This window comes from Choloepus didactylus, chromosome 6, assembly GCF_015220235.1.
Source record: "Choloepus didactylus isolate mChoDid1 chromosome 6, mChoDid1.pri, whole genome shotgun sequence".
NCBI lineage: Eukaryota > Metazoa > Chordata > Mammalia > Pilosa > Megalonychidae > Choloepus > Choloepus didactylus.
Genome location: NC_051312.1, coordinates 7,663,076 through 7,676,137, shown reverse-complemented (window position 1 = coordinate 7,676,137; position 13,062 = coordinate 7,663,076). Strand labels below are relative to the sequence as shown.

The 13,062-nt window shown below is 58.9% G+C and overlaps 2 protein-coding genes across 2 annotated transcripts; one reads left to right on the top strand and one right to left on the bottom strand.

Moving 5' to 3' along the window:
* Positions 1–3,170: 3,170 nt before the first annotated feature.
* NDUFV1 (NADH:ubiquinone oxidoreductase core subunit V1) lies at positions 3,171–8,667 on the top strand. The gene is made up of 10 exons (XM_037838485.1): positions 3,171–3,332; positions 4,400–4,482; positions 4,556–4,726; positions 5,484–5,667; positions 6,486–6,675; positions 7,090–7,302; positions 7,422–7,588; positions 7,952–8,033; positions 8,261–8,406; positions 8,510–8,667. Exons 1-10 carry the CDS (start codon positions 3,261–3,263, stop codon positions 8,591–8,593), a joined length of 1,392 nt encoding a protein of 463 aa, XP_037694413.1. The 5' UTR covers positions 3,171–3,260; the 3' UTR covers positions 8,594–8,667.
* Positions 8,668–8,994: 327 nt separating this feature from the next.
* On the bottom strand, positions 8,995–12,879 carry LOC119536381 (double C2-like domain-containing protein gamma). Its single transcript, XM_037839144.1, has 11 exons — positions 12,794–12,879; positions 12,287–12,679; positions 12,101–12,180; positions 11,938–12,009; positions 11,632–11,741; positions 11,413–11,548; positions 11,228–11,281; positions 9,875–10,029; positions 9,694–9,775; positions 9,402–9,498; positions 8,995–9,317 (listed from the first exon to the last, which is right to left on the bottom strand). Exons 2-11 carry the CDS (start codon positions 12,588–12,590, stop codon positions 9,187–9,189), a joined length of 1,221 nt encoding a protein of 406 aa, XP_037695072.1. The 5' UTR covers positions 12,591–12,679; positions 12,794–12,879; the 3' UTR covers positions 8,995–9,186.
* Between the last annotated feature and the right edge of the window lie 183 nt (positions 12,880–13,062).

Below are 13,062 nucleotides of genomic sequence, written 5' to 3'. Positions count from 1 at the left end.
TACAAGGGGTGGGGGAAAGGGGAAACGGATGGGGAGGTGTTGCTAAATGACTATGAGATTTGGTTTGGGATGATGAAAATAGTCCAGGAATAGATAGTGGTGAAAGACCCCCAGTATTGTCAATGTACTAAATGTCAAAGAATTGCCCACTTAAAATGGTTAAAGTGATTTTTATGCAATGTATATTTCACCACTATTTAAAATAAATAAATTATATAAAATAATTTTAAAAAAAGGAAAACAAACACATAGTGTTAAATGAAACAAAGCAAGACAAAGAACCGTGTCACAGCAAGATACTGTTACAGCAAATAAAAAGCACCAAACACGTATATATTTCTGTAGGTTAGTATATACTCAAGTAGAGGCATTTTTTAAAAAGGGTTGGAAGATACCTGATTCAACAGCATTTGGCTCCTGGTGGTGGAGAGGAACTCCAGCTTTTTCAGTAAAGGTCTAAGTTTGTAAGCATTAGTATGTTCCTGTGCTACAGTGAAATGTTTTAAATTTGACCTTGAGAACAGAGTGGGAAATAAATAATCCAAAATGTTAAAGGTAAGCCAGGGTGGTGGAACATGTACTACTTTCTTCTTGCTTTTTTGTATTTCTTAAATTTCCAATAAAGGAAAAAAAGGAAGAAAAAAACCACTACTGATATTTTTCATTTTCCAAATATAAAATAAGATTACAACATTGAATATGCACCTTCCTTGAGAAGCTCTGTTTGCGGGTTAGAGAAGAAAGAACCTCTGGTCATGACTTAGTCACATGGGGCCAGTTCCATGGAAGCAAGATTTTGTATGGGATGGTCAGAGAAAGCCTCCTGGGGGAGGTGACATCTAAATGGGTCCTAACGGGGAGTTGGATCTCAGCAGGCAAAGTGGGGAGGAAGACGGATTCTTCCCTGCAAACAAGCTTGTGTGGCTGGAGCGACTGGAGTTGGAGCTGGGAAGGTCACCGGGCACCAGGCCAAGGGACTTGGGCTTTGTCCCGAGGGCAGCAGAGACCACGAAAGGTTGTAGGCAGGGGACTGGAAAAAATGATCTGAAATCTACAACAATCCCTCTGGGTCCACAGTGCAGAGAAGAGACTGGAGGCCCAAGGTGTGAGGCTGGCAAGGAGGCTTTGCAAAATTCTAGGGGAAAGATAATGGGGGAAGCAGCATGGGACAGGGACTCAGTGCGTGGGAACAGGGAGTGGGCAAAAGGGGGTGAGGAGCAGGGGTGCGTCTCTGGTGTCTCCCCAGCATCTGGCCTGGAGGCTGGGGGCTGTGGGGCAGATATATGAGCAGCAATGCAGGATTGGACAGGTGCTGAGGACGAGATGGTGCCACAGAGGGGGGGCTTCTTTCTTTCTTGGGGAGCCTGGCAAGCATGTTCTCTTGGTAAGAGAGGATCGAATGAGAGGATCTAGGGTCAGGAGACTCGAGGCTGAGTTCTGGCAGCTGCACCATCTGGGGCAGGCCACTCAGCCTCTCTGAGCGACTCTGTATGCAGAGGCTTGTCATGCATACACCCCGGATTGTGGGAGGATTAAGGAAATAACACACGGCAAGTGCTCGGCACAAAGCCTGGCACTGGGCACCAGGTGAACAGTAGGTCCTCCCCTTCATGCGCCATTCCCCATCACCCCCATGCCCCACCATCTCCTGTCCCCAGTGTCCCCAGCTGCCTTCTCCCTGCAGCCTGGTGTACTCAGTCGCTGACAGAGAGGGATAAGGAAAGAGCCAGAGGGAGGGATCTGTGAGCTCAGGTCTGAGCCCTGGATTAGTGATGTAATCCCCAGCTCTGCCTGGGAAATCTCCTTCCATGCCCAGGGAGGGGGCCTGGGCCTGGGATCCAGGACTCTGGGGTCCTCCCCTTCCCACCTGTGAGACCTGAGACCAGGTGCAGCCGCTCCTGGGGCTGCTCAGGAGCACCACTGACATCCCCCAACAACATGCCACACCCTTGCTGGTTGTTCCTGTGGGTTTGCTGTGTGCCAGGCTCTCTGGGAAGGAATAAGGCCTGAGGTCAGGTCCAGTTCTACCACTTAGCAGCTCCATGCCCATGGATGAGGGACGAGCCACCCGAGCCTCAATTTTTTTCATATATAGAATGGAGTTAACGCAATCCTGGGCTGCTGTGGGGAGTATATGGGAATATCGGTGCAAATAAGTCTTGTAAATAGCGCATTTCTAGAGATAAGCATGCAAAGAGAATAGAGAGACAGTTCCTTCCAGTGAAGAGTGGAAAACTGAGGGAGAGAAGACCAAAAAGGATGCTCTTACAGGGCAGGGTGAGGCCTCAGAGCCAAGTGGTTCCAGAGAACTAAAGAAGAGTTACTCGGGCTTCCTAGACGTCAGGAGAAGGCCTCCGGTCAGGACGGCCCCAAGCGAGCCTTGCAAACTCCCTAAAGCCCAGTGAGGCCAGGGAGAGGTCTTGGGGGGCCACACAGTGCCGTGGGCAAGCTGACCTTGGACGTGGGGGGCGGTGGTGGTGGTGCGTGGAGCCCTGAACCTGATTCCAAGGCAGTAGGGAGCCACTGCCGGATTTCGGCAGCGCCTAGTGCAGAGGAGGGAAAGCCTAGGAGAGCTCAGCAGCGCCCACCCGCCGACCACCTCCATCCTCTCGGCCTTATCTCAAAGTCGGACTCCAGACGCACCTCCTCTGGGAAGACCTCCGGGAACACCCCCCTCAGGGCGGCTAATGAACTCTCCTTCCCTGAGCCCGGGGTTAAGTAAGACCAGGCTCTGCCCGGCAGGAGCTGGCAGTCTGGGAGCCTCGGACTGGGTCAGAATAATTATAATGTAGTCATGAGGGTCCGGCTGTAACCGGCCTAATTCTGCTCCATACACACTCGGCACACAGCTGGTGCTCCCTAAATGCCCAGCTTATCGAAAACGGAAATCGCCAGGACATGGTAGAAAGAAAAATGGGAGCTTTGTCTACTTGGGGTCTGAAAGGCTGGGGCGGGGAGTCGAACGCCAAGGACCCCAGTTAGCGCGAGCCCCTCGGAGGAAAAGAGGCGGGCCTGGGGACCGCTGGACTACATCTCCCAGAAGCACCCCCGGCCAGACAAGCCACTTCCGGCCTCTCCGCCCGCCCGCCGGGAGGCGGGGCCGGGGTTGGGAGGTAGGAGCGCGGGGATGCATGGGTGCGCCGCGGGCTCCGGGGCGCGTGACGTCTTTTCTGTGCGCCGTTCCGCGTCCTCGTCGCGCTGGCTCTTCAGCCTCAGAGCCGGGAAGGTGACAGCGGGAGGTGACCCGGCTGGCCTCCGCGATGCTGGCGGCTCGGCGGCTGCTCGGCCGGTCGCTCCCCGTGCGGGTGTCCTTACGTTTCAGCGGCGACACGGTGAGGCCCGGCTTGTCCTCGGGCCAGGGGCGGTCGTTGGCCGGGGCTCGCTGTCCGCCTCTGCGCGCGCCGTCCCCTGGGCCTATAGCGGTGCCTCCAGGAGAACCGTTCTCATCTCCCCAGGCTTGGTTGTAGAGGAGGAACGGGAGGCAGATTGCCGCCTCGCCGTCCCCAAGCCCACCGTCTCCCTGACTTCCCTTATTTAACAGCCCCCCGGCCTAGCGGGAATAGACTTTGCAGGCTGCAAAGACGGGTCCTTGGTCTCGTTCCTTTGCCACAGCCTTGCAGTACGTGAAGGGATCATTGCATCACTTACACATGCAGAAAACAGCCTTGGAGAGGGATGTGCGCCTCCCTGTTCCCTGACCAGTGTTCTGTTCTCTCTAGTGGTTGAGAAGCGTTTTTAAGGGGAGGCTGGAAGCCAAGTCCCCTTAGCCTTTATGGGGGTGGGGGTGCGCTCCTCTGGGTCTTGTGGAATAACAGTCCCCACCGCTCCTCAATTTTATCCCAACTGCTGCACCTCCTTCCCCCATCACCTTTGTGTGATAGCACCATTGGGGCGTTTCTCTTTTGTCATTAACACATTTAGCCCCTTCTGTAGAATTAGTTAGATAAGGCCCCTGGCCTAAACAATTTTGTGATCAAGCAGGAGAGCCTGACGAATAAATGGACACAACATCACACTGGGCGCAGGGAGGTGGTGTGGTACTGTGGTTCAAACTTGGGCTCCAGTTCCACCTGCTTTTGGCTGTGTGGCCTTCCATAAATTCCTTTTCCTCTGCTTCTCAGTTTCCTCCTGTGTAAAATGAAGGAAATTCTTTCTCAGGGTTGCTGTAAGGATGAAATGGGGTTTTAGATGCAAAGTGCTTAGCTCAGTGCCTGATAAACAGGAGGTGCTTCCTAAATGGTGGTAGCTATGATGGTAGGAGGAATTTGAGGCTTAGGCCCCTGTCCTCTTCCAAGCCAAGCCTCTCCTAAGCAAGGGAACTCAAGAATTTGCAGCTTCTGGCCTGGCTCTTTATGGCTCCAAAGCTCTGCTGAGTCTCCTGACATTCTGTCTCCTCCAGACAGCACCCAAGAAAACCTCATTTGGCTCTCTGAAGGATGAAGACCGAATCTTTACCAACCTGTATGGCCGCCATGACTGGAGGTGAGAGGGGGCCCTTAGCCTGGTGGGTTCCGGTGTAGGGACTCTCCGTCATTGTCCTCCCTCTTCCATCTAGGCTGAAAGGCGCCCAGAGTCGGGGTGACTGGTACAAGACAAAGGAGATCCTGCTGAAGGGACCTGACTGGATCCTGGGTGAGGTCAAGACGTCAGGCTTGCGGGGCCGTGGAGGCGCTGGCTTCCCTACTGGCCTCAAATGGAGCTTCATGAATAAGCCCTCGGATGGCAGGTATGTTGGGGAAGGCAGAGATGGGGTTGCAGGAGAGGCCTTGGGGGCAGCTGCAGCTTGCCTGAGCCTTTGGGCTGTTTCCTTACAAACTAGGAAGAATGAGTAGGAAAATGTTACCAGGGCTTAGGTGTCTGGAACTCATAGTTCTCTCTAGTCTTCTTCAGGGGAGATTTGAGATATAGCAGAATTAGCCCAGGAGTTTGACTCGGGTGGATTTGGTTGTTGAAATCCTAGCCCTGCCTTCTACTAATCCATAAAGCCTCGGGCAATCTCCTGGCCTCTTTGAACCTCAATCTTCTTTTTTTGTAAATGGGTATAATGATATTGTGCAGGGATTCAAGAAATAATATTCATGCATCTTTTGGCCCATATATTGGTTGGCACACAGAAAACAAATAATAATCTTTAGATACTTTACCTCTTTTCGGCCCCAGAGATGTGGCAGAGGTTGAAGAAGGCTCTTTGTGACCAAGAGCAGAATTCAGGCTGTCAGGGGAAAGCACAGGGAGAGACGTTTGGATCGAGCAGAGCAAAGACCTTTCTTGTAGTCATAGCCATCCACAGATGGAATAGGCAGTGAGCTCTCTATCACTGGCGGTGAGCAAGCAGAGACCCTGGGAATGTGTTGGGTGGGCAAACAGGGATGGGCCATTGGAGGAGACATCTTTGCGGCCTCACTGGATGAAGTGAGGGCAGCATGGGGCTGAGGGCCCAGCACTGATGGCCCAGTGGCCTGGCTGACCTGCTGGCCCCACAGGCCCAAGTACCTGGTGGTGAATGCGGATGAGGGGGAGCCAGGCACCTGCAAGGACCGGGAGATCATACGCCACGATCCCCACAAGCTGGTAGAAGGCTGCCTGGTCGGGGGCCGGGCCATGGGTGCCCGGGCCGCCTACATCTACGTCCGAGGCGAATTCTACAACGAGGCCTCCAATCTGCAGGTGGGCAGGGGAGGGGCACTGACAGAGGAGAGGGCACTCAGTGTTGCAGCCACACGCACACGCCACTTAGGACTTTGTTCCTGGGTTGTCAGTGGTTGCAGTGGGAGTGTGGGGAGCACTCCTGGGTGCACCGTACATGGACCTGGCCCTGGAGCCTCCTTCTCTGGGCTCCTCCTTCATGCCCCAGAACCTCACCGTGGGAGGTCCTTGGAAACCTCCCACAGTGACTCCTGAGATTATAGGCAGACTCTTGGGGTGGAAGTGGGCTCGGGAAGTCACACTTGGGCATTTCTCCTGCTGAAGGGTCAAGGGGTCACTTCAGTAGTGATGGGTGCAGGGCCAGCATCACCCGCCTTTCTACTAGACGCTTGCACAGCAGCAGTGAGGGCTACGGGCTGGACCTAGAACTTTGTCTGGCACATAGGAAGCATTATTTAAGTGACGTAATTGAAAAAACAAACCTCTGGGGTCTTTCTCCTGTGGTAGCAGTACATGCTCATCATAGAAATAGGAAACCACAAAAAAAAGGAGGAGAAAAACTTGCCTACAGATCCACTATCTAAAGAAACTACTTATTAAAATTTTGGTTATATAAAGTTTTATTTTTAAAATACTTACAGTTTGGGGATTTGGTAGATGTTGTTATTTCAAAGTAACCTGCATATTGTAAAAATTCACGCACCTCTCCCAGGGTGCCTCTGCTTATATCCAAAGGAAACTTTAGCCCTGGGCTTTGGTGATGGGCCCACTGGGCCAGCACCCCTTCCCCTTTCTTCCCCCACCCCGCACCCTTGTTTTGTCCCGGTGCTCTCCCCCAGGTGGCCATCCGAGAGGCCTACGAGGCCGGCCTGATTGGCAGGGACGCCTGCGGTTCCGGCTACGATTTCGATGTGTTTGTGGTGCGCGGGGCCGGAGCCTACATCTGCGGGGAGGAGACCGCGCTCATCGAGTCCCTCGAGGGCAAGCAGGGCAAGCCCCGCCTGAAGCCCCCCTTCCCCGCCGATGTGGGTGAGTCCCTCCCCAACTCTGCTGCCTGTCTCCTTTGTTTCCTGTAGAATTCGGGATCCGAATCTATCTTGTGGCATTTCTGAGTGCCGTCTGGGCTGAGGTCCAGATGTGGAGGGTAGGGTGGTAACAACGCAACACACACAACAACTGCCCTCTGTAGTCCCTGCTTCTGCCTCAACCCCAGCGTCGGACAAGCCAGCCCCCTCCAGCCCTCCAAGCTTGCCTGGTTCCGTCTTTACAGTACCTGTTTTGGGAACTGGGGGTGCAGGAGGGTGAACAGGGCAGGCACAGCTCTTGCTGGAGGTAGGGGTCCAGTGAGGGACAAGGAATGGAGGGGTTATCTGCAGCTGGGAAACCTGTCCCATTCTGCCCCCACCCAGGCAGCTGTCAGCCTCTCTTCCCATTTCTGTGTAGGTGTGTTTGGCTGCCCCACCACTGTGGCCAACGTGGAGACTGTGGCTGTCTCCCCCACCATCTGCCGCCGCGGCGGTGCCTGGTTTGCCAGCTTTGGGCGTGAGCGCAACTCGGGCACCAAACTCTTCAACATCTCTGGCCACGTCAATCACCCTTGCACTGTAGAGGAAGAGATGTCTGTGCCGCTGAAGGAGCTGATTGAGAAGCACGCTGGTGAGGCCCCGGGACTGGGGGTGGGGGTGGGGTGCTCAGGAGCTGGGTCCCAGGGCTGACAAAGGCCTGGCCCCAGCCCTGACCATGCACCCTTTTGGGGATTGACCATGGGGCTCCAGGGGGTGTCACGGGTGGCTGGGACAACCTCCTGGCTGTGATTCCTGGCGGTTCGTCCACCCCACTGATCCCCAAGTCCGTGTGTGAGACGGTGCTGATGGACTTCGACGCGCTGGTGCAGGCACAGTCAGGCCTGGGCACGGCCGCTGTGATCGTCATGGACCGCTCAGTAAGGACTGGCTGTGTTCCCCCCATCCCTAGCCCTGCCTCAGGCTAGCTTCTCCTTCCCTGGGCTTCCCTAAAATCCCTTTTGCCAGCTCTCAGGGACCACTGCCTGCAGTCTGAGATCTAAGCGAGGAGGCAGTGGAGGGGGCAAGGGCTGCTCTCGGGAAGAGGCCAGTTCCTGGGCCTGGTCTCTGGACCTGGGAGGGCCAGTGGTGTCTGGGCAGGGCAGGATACCCAGGGAGGGTGGAGGAGGTGGCCCGAGTGCTGGACTCTTGGGAAGATCTGGAAGCTGAGGAGAGGGTGCTGCTGGGCAGTTCAGGATCCTCTCTGGCCTCAGGCACCTGCCCACTGCCTCTTGTCACCTCAGACAGACGTTGTGAAAGCCATTGCCCGCCTCATTGAGTTCTACAAGCACGAGAGCTGTGGCCAGTGCACCCCGTGCCGTGAGGGTGAGCAGCCTGGGCAGGTGGGCCCTTCCCTTTGGGTGACCCTGGCCCTGCTTGGGCACAGGGCAAGGACAGGGTGGGCTCTGAACTGTGGATAGACAGCTGCTGCCCCCCCAGCCTACTGTGGCTTCTCCTCCCCCGCCCCTCCCATGAGGCCTGCACCCCTCGAGTGCCCCGCACCCCTCCCTGGCTGGGTGAGACCGTCAGCCCCTCTTGCTGCCGGGGTGCAGGTGTGGACTGGATGAACAAGGTGATGGCCCGCTTTGTGAGGGGTGATGCCCGGCCAGCTGAGATTGACTCGCTGTGGGAGATCAGCAAGCAGATCGAGGGCCACACCATCTGCGCCCTGGGCGATGGGGCTGCCTGGCCTGTTCAGGTAAACGCTGCCATGCGGGCGGCACAGGGGGCCATGCTGAGCACCCAGGGCGTTGGGGGATTTTCAGGGCCCCTTCACACAGCGCCCCCCCCCTCCCCACCAGGGCCTGATCCGCCACTTCCGGCCTGAGCTCGAGGAGCGGATGCAGCGGTTTGCCCAGCAGCACCAGGCCCAAGCTGCCTCTTGAGCTCACCGCCCTGTCCTGACATCCCACATCCATCTATCTGGGCTGCTGGACAATAAAGCAAGTATTGTCCATGCTCTGTCGCAGCCTCTCTGTGGCTTTGCTCCTCCCCCTGCCATCCCCAGCCCTTTATGGGGAGAGGCCTAAGGGAAGGTCCACCCAAGGTCGTGTCGTGAATCCTTACTGGTTCTTTCTGCCCCACCTTAGTTCTTGTGGGTCAGGGAGTCTGCCCTAGACCGTCCTCAGTGTCCACCCCCCAGTGCAGGAGGTGGGGGGCTGGGCCTGGCCCAGCGCCGGCTTTGGGGGCGGGAAGGGAGGATGGGCCCAGTCTGCCCTGCAAGATGATGGGCAGGGAGGATATGGTCCCCTGGCCAGAGAAAAGGACAGGCTCTGTCTGGTCCAGCTGGAAGGAGATGTTTATTTTTGCTTCACATTTTGGCGATGGGGTAAACTTGAAAGGAGAGAAGGGAGGGAACATCCCTTTGACTGGAGGAGGGCGCGGTGGGTGAGGCAGCCCCCGGGCTCCTCCTAGCTCCGCAGGGACATGGATAGGCAGTGGGGGGAGGGTGGCGGGCAGGGTCAGGCCTGGTGCCCATCTAGTTGCTGAGCTGGAGGGGCGCGCCATCCAGCAGGTGCCACAGCTCCAGCCGGTGATCACTGCGGCCCAGGCACTCACGCCAGTGCTGCAGGCGCTCCCCACTGGCGTGGCCACTCAGCTGTACCCCACCTGGGTGGGGGTCGGGTCAGGAGCCATCCGGGAGCTCTTTGGCCTCCCGTGGCCTCCCTCCCCGCTCCCTCCGTTCCTGCTCACCAATGAAATCGTCGGCTGTGCCCAGGTCGTAGTCCCACACGGACACCTGGAGCGTCTTCTGGGCCAGCTCCTCCCGGGGGCCTGCATAGAAGAACTCCTGCAGAGAAAAAGGGGTTAGAGAGGCAGGAAGGGGGCCTGGGGGCTTCCAGTTTAACACATGGGCTCGGCTCAGTGAGCGGCTGAGCCAGGTGAGGCAGGGGTGGCTGGGGCCAGGCTGAGGTGCGGGATGCGGACCCCCCACCCCACCCCCGCACCGGAGCCCCCGGGACTGCTTCGGCCTGGCCTGGCGTACCTCATTGAACTCGGGGTTCAGAGTCTTCTTCCGAACGCTGCTCTTGTACTTAGATTTCTTTCCTGCGTTTGGATGCAGGCAGCTGATGGGGGCGGGAGAGGGTCAGGTTAAATGTGGTCTGGGGAGGTGAGCCCCAACCCCTGCTGCCCTTACCGTCCCCAGCTACCCAGTTTACACCCACAGGCGGACAAAAGGGTCTGAGTAGCCGTTGGCGTCCATGGGGGCCAGGTGGGCGCAGCGCAGCACACCAACCAGCAGGCCACCCCGCTGAGAGCTGTAGCACAGTGACAGCAGGATGCGCCCCCGTTCCCCGGCCACCTCCGCGTCTGCCTCCACCTGCAAGGGTAGCCTGGGGTCAGCCCCCACCCAGCCCAGAGCCCACCCACCCACTCAAACCGGCTGCAAAGGAACCAGGGGCCAGTGATTCACTTAATGGTTCGATTTCCAAAAGCAGTCACTGGCCTGGTGCCCTGGAAGGGACCTCAGGGGTCAGCCGTGCCCACTGTGGCCCGAGGGGATGGGCTTGCTCAGGCCACATGGCCGGTCAGTTCTGCTCATCTTTGTCAGTGAAGGGGGAGTGTACTGATGTCTCTCAATGCCAAGAACATGCCAAGAACTTCTTAAGTGACCGCCGACTAAGTCCCATCACCACCATTCTGCAGGGCAAACTGCGTTTCACGCTCTCTACCTGAGATATGCATCTCCTCTGTTCTCCATCCCACCCTCTTTGCCCCCCACTGCCCCGGGAACCAGATTCTGGACGTCCTTTGCCCCACCCTGGCCCCTGGTGCTCCCAAAAGGCCCTGGGGAAGATGCCTGGGAAGAGCATGCTTCCTCTCCAGGCTTCATGTGGTATCGGGTTTGCAGAAACCGTGGCCCCGTCCACAATCTGCTCAGTGAGGAATGCTGCAGGGGCCCTGCTGCTGGGCCCTGGGACAGGAAGTGGGTGTCACAGGGTGCTCAGCACCCCCGGGCATGGCTGATCAGCAGCTGGAGCCCCACTTTGTGGCAGGGCAGTGGTGCCCTTGGCTCGGAGTGGAGTGGGTGCGGGGCCCTGCCCTTGGGGCTTCTTGCCTGGTCTCTGCTCTTGGATAGCTGCAGAAGGCCCTGCAGCCACCCCCTGCCTCCAGACAAGAGCCTGGCATCCGCACCACCCAGGGGCAGGCCTCGCAGCTAGGGGCCCACCCCTGTCCATTCTCTCCTCCACCTTGCCCAGCCTTCCCAGCTCCGGCCAGGGCCAGTACCATCAGTTTCAGTCTTGAGGTTGCCTGGGGCTGTGCCCAGACAGCCCTGAGCTCTGCCCCTGAGGGTTCTGCTTATTTGCCCCAGTGCCCACAGCTTCTCTGGAGCAGGCACAGGCCCTGACCCCACCCAGCTTTGTCTGGACCCAGAGCCATCTGGGGCCTGGCTGCTCCCTGAGTGTGTGAGAAAAATGGCCACAGCCTCCTCCAAGCCTGCCTGGGGCTGGGCCCTCCTGAGCCGCTCCAGCCTGGCCCCCTCCCTGCCCCCTGCTCAGTCCTGCCACGCCACCCACCTCCTCGTACAGGGCCATGCCGCGGGCAGCGTCCTGGCTCTTGGGCCTCTTGGTCTGAAGGAGCAGAGCAGCCAGTCAGCTTGGCTGGATGCTGCCCAGCCCCCCTCCCTGCCCTCTCCAGCTCCCCCCACCAGGCTCTGCACCCTGCTCCCTTCCCCAGCACCCCTCCCTGATGCCCGACTCACCAGCCTCCGCTTCTCCAGGCAGACATTGAAGCTCCTGGCTCGGTTGGGCACCAGCTTCCTCAGGGGCACCCGCAGCTCCCCCAAGGGGGGCGCCCGCCGCCGGCGCCGCAGCCGGGGGTCCTCACACACACACAGCCTGGTGGCCACCTCGTCAGACCCGGCCTGGCAGGTCCCCTCCCCATCCCTGCCCCAGCCCCACGGCCCAGGCTGTCTCCTCACCGCAGGGTCTTGCGCCCAGCATCCTGGCGGGTGAAGCCGTGGTAGGTGAGCGTCTCCTCCCAGACCGGCCCCCGTGTGCCCCGCACTGTGCGTGTCCGGAGCTGGCTGGCCTGGGAGATGGGCAGGGCAGGTCAGGGGCCTCCTCGGGCCCCAGGGTGCCCCTCTGGCCCACAACACCCTGTCACCCTGACCTCGCAGTGAGGGAGCTTTGTGCCCGCTGTCCAGGCTGGGGAGGGGGAGGGGGAGGGGAGCACAGCAGGGCTGCATGGGTGCCCCCGAGCTGCAGGGCCTGGGTCTCTCCCTCACCTTGCTGGCCCCTGGCAGCAGATTGGCCTTGACATAGGCATCCACAGAGCCTGAGGCTGGTGGCTTGAGGCCCTGGGAACAGACAGTGAGTGTGGGGCAGGCCAGTGGCCCTGGCCCGTGGCCCAGGAACCCCATCCCCCAGGAACCCAGTCCCCATCCTCACCTTGGCCCGATGAGCCGTGCAGTGCAGGGCGCTGTTGTCCGCATCAAAAAGAAGTGTGAACTCAAGGGTGCCCAGGGCAGCTAGGGGCAAGCGGCAGGCAGGGTCAGCCCTGGCCTTGTCTCCCAGACCCTGTGGCCCTGCCTCTCTGTGATCCCATGCCAGAGATGCCCCCTCACTCCCACTCACTGCTGTCATCTGAGTCTCCCTCTGGCTCCGGGTCGGGCTGTGGCTGGGGTGCAGAGTGCATGGCAGGGGCCGCTGCAGGACGTGGAGCCGGGGCGCGCAGAGCCGGCTCGGCAAAGGGGTAGAAGTGTGGGAAGTAATGGGAAATGAGGTGGATGGGCCGGATGGGGCCCGGGCTCACATCGATGGCCATGTGCTCCTGGATGCTGATCCGCTGCGGCCGCCGCCAGTCCCCTGCTGCCCAGCCCTCCTTGGGGGCTTGGACATGGGGCCGGGGCCTCAGAGAGAGCCCTGTGGGCTGGTCCATGGGGGCACAGACCTGGCCAGCGAGATGGGGCAAAGGGGCATCACTGAGGCCACAGGGGGGACCTGGGGCCGGGCACGGGCAGCCAGCACCTGAGGACAGAGCACAGGGTGAGGGCGGGCAGGGGCCAGGGGCAGGTGGGGGCACAGCAGCCTGGAGGGTGGTGGCAGGTTTGGGAGAGGGTCCCGGCGTGACAGGCCACTTACCGTGTTGGAAGTGACCTCCGTCCTGTTCTGTTAGCTGCGGACACTGGGTGTGTGCTCGGGCGGCAGTGCCCGTGACTAGAGGTGCCCCATGTGAACAGGAGTGTGACTTGTGGGGGCAGGGCCCACACCCAGAGTCCAGGAGGGGCCGGCGCCTCCCCCCTTCACACCCTCCCCCCAGCATTCACATGCTCTGTCAAAGGGAGTTATTTTTATCACCATCACGTGGCCCTGCTCCCAGGTGAGAAGACAGGAGGGCCAGAGGTGACAAA

Excerpts from the sequence above, each read along its gene's own strand:
- NDUFV1 (XM_037838485.1), top strand. The coding sequence starts at position 3,261 with ATGCTGGCGGCTCGGCGGCTGCTCGGCCGGTCGCTCCCCGTGCGGGTG. Across the intron at positions 3,333-4,399 it reads TACGTTTCAGCGGCGACACG|ACAGCACCCAAGAAAACCTC; the intron begins GTGAGGCCCGGC and ends TGTCTCCTCCAG. Across the intron at positions 8,407-8,509 it reads GGGCTGCCTGGCCTGTTCAG|GGCCTGATCCGCCACTTCCG; the intron begins GTAAACGCTGCC and ends CCTCCCCACCAG.
- LOC119536381 (XM_037839144.1), bottom strand. The coding sequence starts at position 12,590 with ATGGACCAGCCCACAGGGCTCTCTCTGAGGCCCCGGCCCCATGTCCAA. Across the intron at positions 12,181-12,286 it reads GGGAGACTCAGATGACAGCA|CTGCCCTGGGCACCCTTGAG; the intron begins GTGAGTGGGAGT and ends GCTTGCCCCTAG. Across the intron at positions 9,776-9,874 it reads TCAGACCCTTTTGTCCGCCT|CTGCCTGCATCCAAACGCAG; the intron begins GTGGGTGTAAAC and ends CGCCCCCATCAG.